The sequence below is a fragment of the Apium graveolens genome, chromosome 6, assembly GCF_009905375.1.
Source record: "Apium graveolens cultivar Ventura chromosome 6, ASM990537v1, whole genome shotgun sequence".
Classification (NCBI taxonomy): Eukaryota; Viridiplantae; Streptophyta; class Magnoliopsida; order Apiales; family Apiaceae; genus Apium; species Apium graveolens.
In genome coordinates, this window is record NC_133652.1 from 73,317,260 (window position 1) to 73,324,342 (window position 7,083).

A 7,083-nucleotide genomic window follows, 5' to 3' on the forward strand; every position below is an offset into this window, starting at 1 on the left:
CCAACCAACACACAAAAAAAAAAATTAATTCAACCAATCATGGATCACGCACATGATTTACTTAATCTTCATATTTAACTCTATATTTTCATATAATTAATGTGTTAGCTATGATTATGGCATAATGTGCATTAACATAAATATTGCATATAATTAATCTTGATAATTATTTTTTTAATTTCCAACCAATCACAACAAAAAATTAAAATTTAACTAATCATAAATCACCGCATTATTTATTCAATCTTCAAATTTATTTATTTGTCATATTCAATCTTCATATTGGAATGTAGCTTTTCTTTTAATTAATGTGTTGGCGATCACTTTGATAACTATACGATTAACATAAATCACGTGCATGATGTACTTAATCTTCATATTTAACTATATCTTTTCGTATAATTAATGTGTTAGCTATGATTATGGAATAATTCGCGTTAACTTAAATCTTGCATGTAATTAATCTTAACAATAAGACAAGTTGTCATTTCAGTCGTATTGTTTCTTTAAAAACCAATAAGACAAGTTGGAGAATCAAAGTACGCTTGACTAGGATGTGGCCTGGATTCAACAACACAACGGGTGAGTTTAGGCCTGAATCTCATCTTCCTCGACGATGACGTAATACTGGTTTAAACACATTATTCACATATTTATCATAATATATTATATCCTGTGTCACACTACAGTTAAATTAATTGGATGACCACTCGGTGTTCTTTACCTCTCATGTTGTGGAATATGGTGAAACGGCAAATGCAGACTGTCATGCTAAAACAATTATAGAGAAGTATTACATGTATGTTCAACACTGCATTCCTTAATTAATTTTAGAAATTTAGTTCAATTAGTATATGGTGATTAAAAATGTAATAATGTTTTCAAAAATGTTATGACTATAACAATTTTATGCTTAATTTTACAGCTCACCTATTTTATAAATAAATTATTAAATCAAGAGAAAAGTGTCAACTGCATCTCACCTATTTTTATAATAGTAACCCGTTAATAATATACAAAATTAAAACAATAGATTATATGTGTTTTCTATGCTTCATAGTTAAATTAATTTTTTTTAAATCGACGCAATTAGTATCTTGGTGATTACTGTGTAAATTGATATAAAATAAAAATAATTTTTTCATATATGTTCTACACTTCACTCCTTAACTACTTTTAGGAAATTTGTGCAATTACTATCTGTTGTACTATTATTTTTGAATAAAATTATTTGTCTTATTTTTTTTGATTTGTAACTGATGGATTCAATATTTGTAACTCCCATAATAATGAAAGAATATTAGTTTGATCATATTACATAAGTTACAAGTTAATATCATATGAAGGTTACATATTTTCTCCCCCTATAAAAAAGAGGTTGTGGCCTCATTGTTACATATACCAAAAAATATATAAGTGACCTTTTATATTTAAGAGGAGACCTTAACATCAAAAGAAATCAACTCTAAGTGGTCTTTTATATTTAAGAGGAGACGGATGTCGTTGCAAGTATGTTTTACAATGATGATTAATAAAAGTTAAGGTCAGTCTTTGGAAAAGGTTGGTGTGTATTTTCTCAGTTCTATTTTATGTCACGGTCAGCTTTATGTTGCTCTATCATGTATCACTTGACCATCTGTGCTTCATATCCTCTTAGACGACATAACTACATAAAAGAAAAATAGTACAAAAAATATTGTGTAAAAAAAGTTTTCTATAATTCACCTAAGTTGTAGCATTTTAATTTTATTGTCTCAAATATTAAGCCCACTTCTTTTTTGAGAACATGAAACCCAATTTTATATTTGAGCATAAGTTTTTCAATTTTTTAATGTGATTAATTGTCTAAAATTTGTTTCAGTTACTTTTATTTAATCATGTAATAAGTTCAATAATTTATTTTCTCAAAGTAATTAGAATTAAAATAAGAGATGTTATTTTTGCAATTTTAATATCATCTAATATCTAATTTTTATTTACTTTACTATCATTCGAAGAGTTTAATAATTCATTTCACAATAATTATTAGAACTAAAAAAAAATATTTTACATAAATAAATTAAAAAATATTAAAAATAAAACCCGGTGCATCGGTGCGAAACACTACATACTAGTGAGGAAAATAACAGAGAAGTCAGAAGCCCCCGACCTCACAAAGGGCATATTCGTCCACTGAAAAATGTCCTCATCCGGAACCAACCCCATAAAAAGGGAAAACAAATTAGGATAATTACTATTAGCTTTTTCATATAGAAATTAGGGATTGTATATATTGTGCATTTGTAAATTGAAGCTTCTAATCGACTTTAACCCAGTTATCGTTACCTACTGTCTCTCTTTATCCTTCACAATGCTTATATTTACTTAAGTACGTGAAATTTGTTTCTGTTATGTTTGATATTTGAGTATTTTAATTGAATTGCGTTATATAGTGATAGTTTATTTTAACTAGCTCTGGTGTTTTAGATATCGATTTGAGTTGTTCCTAATTTGATTTTACTAATTTGTTCCCTTTGATATATGATATAGCTGCTGATTATGAATATATGTTTATGTGTTGGTTATGCTGGATATTGGGTTTTTGTTGTGTACAAATCTCGATAACTTGAATTAGGTTCTGAGGTCTATTTAATTTTTTCTGGTATGAAGAATTTAGTGTTTAAAATCCAAGGGTTACTTATTTTGTTGTATGTGCAAGTGGATTAATTCATGTAGAGGGTAGGTGCAAGGCAGCTTGCGAAATGTAGTGAAGGGTAATGGTTTATGATGAAGAGATAGAGTATGGTCTGGGGCGGGTAAGATGGAGACTTCTTTTATGACTTCCGTGTGCTAATGAAGGGTGATTACTGTAGCGTGGATACGATAATCCTCTTTTGTTGACCAAAATGTGGAATGTTGAGAAAAAGTTTGTGTCTGTAATATGTATAAATGTGGGATGTATATAACCTTAAAAACTTTGATAGAAGTACTTTGTTGTTATACTTCAAGTATAAAAGCATCTGTGTTCCGTGCAGGTGTTCTAGTGTTTTCTGCTATGTACTTGTGTGTAAACTGATGCAAAGTAATCCACAGTGTAAATTGTGACAATGTAATTTGTTATTATATAGGACTAGGTTGTAGCTTAATGTGTACAGTTATGAACACCTAATTTTGGTTCCAGTATGTCTGTTAGGAAGATTTATTATTGTTGCTTCTAAACTATGCATAATTAAACTGCTTGCTTGTGAGTGAAGCTGTGGCTGCATATCACCATGTGCAGCATGTACACCTTTCTACTTTCATGTAGGATGAAATTACTAGAGCTTGTTATGAAATATGACAGTATATCTTAAATTTTTCACAAGTTCTCGTCACTTTTGCAGTTACCCCGTCTCCCTTCAGTTACTATTCTACTTTCATTTAGGATGATGTAAGTAAGGTTATCACGGCGCCAAGTCGACCCTCGACGCCCGAGTACCTTCGTGAAGACTAGTCGATAAGTCGCCCGACTAGTCGTAAAAAGTCGACAAAATGTTCATTATACATATAATTACTTGATTTAATATATAATATAATTGAACATGTTAGTTTTATAATTTAAATCAAAAGTAATAGAATAGTAAGTTTAAAATATGCATGGTACTCCACAATTATTGTTATGAAGACCCCAAGTCGGGTTACGAGACTCTTGGGCGACCTTCACATCAACCAGTCGACGACAAGTCGGGCTTCGAGACTCTAGGCTCCTGAGTACCTTCGCATCGACTAGTCGCTGACTAGTCATAGACTAGTCGTCTTCGTGATAACAATGGAAGTAACTAGATAGTGTTATGAATTATGACAGTATATCTTAATTTTTTCACAAGTTCTTGTCACTTTTGCAGTTCCCCCCGTGTCCCTTCAGTTGTTCTTATTACTTTTACTGTATTGAGTTATTAAAGTTTATAGATTCTCATTTTACTAATCTTTTTTCTAGTTACTTGCTGTGGGGGCTGTCACTTAGTTCTTTTGTTCAGCAATGGGAGATGCAGATAATACCCTTCCATCTTTAAAGAAGAGAACGGCTGAAAGACAGATAACTAAAGAGAATTTTGGTCTAGATGACGATGAAGACACCTCTGGGAAAGACACTGGAACCTTTCAGAGAGCAAGTGATGACGTTCTGGCACAAAGAAGAATAGTTAAGGTTCACTGCCCATCTGGTGCCCCGGCAGCTGCTTCTAATCCTTTTGCAGGGATTTGCCTGGTCTCTCCTACCACTTTAAGTGCTACTCCAGCTGCAATTAGTTCTGCTGATGAAAATGTTAAACCAGTTTTAGATGATATAGGGCAAAAGAATGGCGGTAATCATTATAGTGAAAAGTTAAAAGATGACAGTAATAAGGAATCAGAAAGCAAGGTTGAGGAAGCAGGGTTTGAATCAGCTGTTGAAGATGAGAGAACTAAAACTGAAGAGAAAGTTGAGGTTGATAAGAAAATGCAAAGTAGTGCTGGTGAGCCAGCGACCAAAGTAACTGTTGAAGATGAGAGAACTAAAACTGAGGGGAAATTTGAAGATGATAAGAAAATGCAAAGCAGTGCTGGTGAGCCAGAAATGGGGAAAGATAATACTGTTACTGAGACGAGAAAATCTGAATCAACTGATGTGAAGACAGAAGAAGTTGATGAGTCTGAGGCTAAAACGGATGCTAATGGTAAGAAAAGTGAAAATGAAGAAAGAAACAGCGGTGAAGGTGTAGATAAGCAAAAGGATGGAGCTACAGCTTTTAGCTCTTTCCAACAGCTTTCAAGTAGCCGAAATGCTTTTACCGGGGTTGCAGGGAGTGGTTTTTCGAGCTCGACATTTTCATTTGGTTCCATACCTAAAGATGGTTCTACTGTTAATTCTGGTTTTAGTAAATCTGCCCTTTTTAGCAGTCTCGGTTCATCAATTGCTAACAGGGGCGAGGGTAGTGGAATCATGCAAGAGGTTACTGTTGAGACTGGGGAAGAAAATGAGAAGGCTGTTTTCACAGCTGATTCAGTCGCTTTTGCAGTTCCCCCCCGTGTCCCTTCAGTTGTTCTTATTACTTTTACTGTATTGAGTTATTAAAGTTTATAGATTCTCATTTTACTAATCTTTTTTCTAGTTACTTGCTGTGGGGGCTGTCACTTAGTTCTTTTGTTCAGCAATGGGAGATGCAGATAATACCCTTCCATCTTTAAAGAAGAGAACGGCTGAAAGACAGATAACTAAAGAGAATTTTGGTCTAGATGACGATGAAGACACCTCTGGGAAAGACACTGGAACCTTTCAGAGAGCAAGTGATGACGTTCTGGCACAAAGAAGAATAGTTAAGGTTCACTGCCCATCTGGTGCCCCGGCAGCTGCTTCTAATCCTTTTGCAGGGATTTGCCTGGTCTCTCCTACCACTTTAAGTGCTACTCCAGCTGCAATTAGTTCTGCTGATGAAAATGTTAAACCAGTTTTAGATGATATAGGGCAAAAGAATGGCGGTAATCATTATAGTGAAAAGTTAAAAGATGACAGTAATAAGGAATCAGAAAGCAAGGTTGAGGAAGCAGGGTTTGAATCAGCTGTTGAAGATGAGAGAACTAAAACTGAAGAGAAAGTTGAGGTTGATAAGAAAATGCAAAGTAGTGCTGGTGAGCCAGCGACCAAAGTAACTGTTGAAGATGAGAGAACTAAAACTGAGGGGAAATTTAAAGATGATAAGAAAATGCAAAGCAGTGCTGGTGAGCCAGAAATGGGGAAAGATAATACTGTTACTGAGACGAGAAAATCTGAATCAACTGATGTGAAGACAGAAGAAGTTGATGAGTCTGAGGCTAAAACGGATGCTAATGGTAAGAAAAGTGAAAATGAAGAAAGAAACAGCGGTGAAGGTGTAGATAAGCAAAAGGATGGAGCTACAGCTTTTAGCTCTTTCCAACAGCTTTCAAGTAGCCGAAATGCTTTTACCGGGGTTGCAGGGAGTGGTTTTTCGAGCTCGACATTTTCATTTGGTTCCATACCTAAAGATGGTTCTACTGTTAATTCTGGTTTTAGTAAATCTGCCCTTTTTAGCAGTCTCGGTTCATCAATTGCTAACAGGGGCGAGGGTAGTGGAATCATGCAAGAGGTTACTGTTGAGACTGGGGAAGAAAATGAGAAGGCTGTTTTCACAGCTGATTCAGTGCTTTTTGAGTTTCTTGATGGAGAGTGGAAGGAACGAGGGAAGGGAGAAATCAAAGTCAATGTTTCCACAGTTGGGACTAGCAAAGTTAGACTTGTTATGAGAGCAAGAGGAAATTATAGATTGATCTTAAATGCTAGTCTTTATTCAGGCATGAAGCTGACAGCAATGGAGAAGAAGGGAGTAACTTTTGCATGCATGAGTAGTAATGGCGATGGAAAGAAAAATGAACTTTCGACATTCGCTTTAAAGTTTAAGGATGCTTCTATAGTTGAAGAGTTTCGAGTGGTGGTTACTGAACACACATGTAAGACTACTACTGGACTTAAGACTCCAGAAAACTCCCCTTAATACACCAAATGATTCAAAGGTGTGTGCTAAAATGCGAAATGAACTTTAGAGTTATTGGCCCCATATGATTTGTTAATTTCTCGAGAAGAGGAAAATAACAATGGGGAATCAGTCTGGACTGACTCTTTGCAAGCCCTTTTGGATGAGTTATTGGGCAAAACACGGTTGGTTTTAAGGTAGACTTTAAATAATATATCAGTATAATGTCGGTTTGCATAAATGCTTCCTGGGAGACATGAAACACAAGCAGAATTTTAGTTGTCAACTGTTGTCTATAGGTAGATTGAAATGCTGGTATATGCTAAACATCAAAATATTGAATGTCAGAAGTTTACTCGAACCTATTAAACTGATGTATGCGTTGTTTGCCATCACACGTTATATCCTGTTACGTCATTTTGTAAGGTTTATGATACAGTAGAGAACTCGATTCTTGAGATTATTTTCATTAAAAAATTGAGAAGAGCCTGTTATTGAATAACTCCTCTCTTATGGACAACCAAGAAGTTACAGCAGGTCAGATATTCTCTGCTAATTGAAACCCCCATTTTAGATTGAACAAAAGAAATTTTCAATT

At 34.4% G+C, this 7,083-nt stretch overlaps 2 protein-coding genes across 2 annotated transcripts; both read left to right on the top strand.

Annotated features, from left to right (window-relative positions):
• Window positions 1-2,157: 2,157 nt before the first annotated feature.
• LOC141667644 (nuclear pore complex protein NUP50A-like) lies at window positions 2,158-5,071 on the top strand. The gene is made up of 2 exons (XM_074474211.1): window positions 2,158-2,368; window positions 3,956-5,071. The coding sequence occupies exon 2, from the start codon at window positions 3,998-4,000 to the stop codon at window positions 5,069-5,071; it is 1,074 nt and encodes a 357-aa protein (XP_074330312.1). The 5' UTR covers window positions 2,158-2,368; window positions 3,956-3,997.
• Window positions 5,072-5,150: 79 nt separating this feature from the next.
• Window positions 5,151-6,859, top strand: LOC141667643 (nuclear pore complex protein NUP50A-like). Its single transcript, XM_074474210.1, has one exon. The coding sequence runs from the start codon at window positions 5,151-5,153 to the stop codon at window positions 6,504-6,506; it is 1,356 nt and encodes a 451-aa protein (XP_074330311.1). The 3' UTR covers window positions 6,507-6,859.
• The last annotated feature ends 224 nt before the right edge of the window (window positions 6,860-7,083 follow it).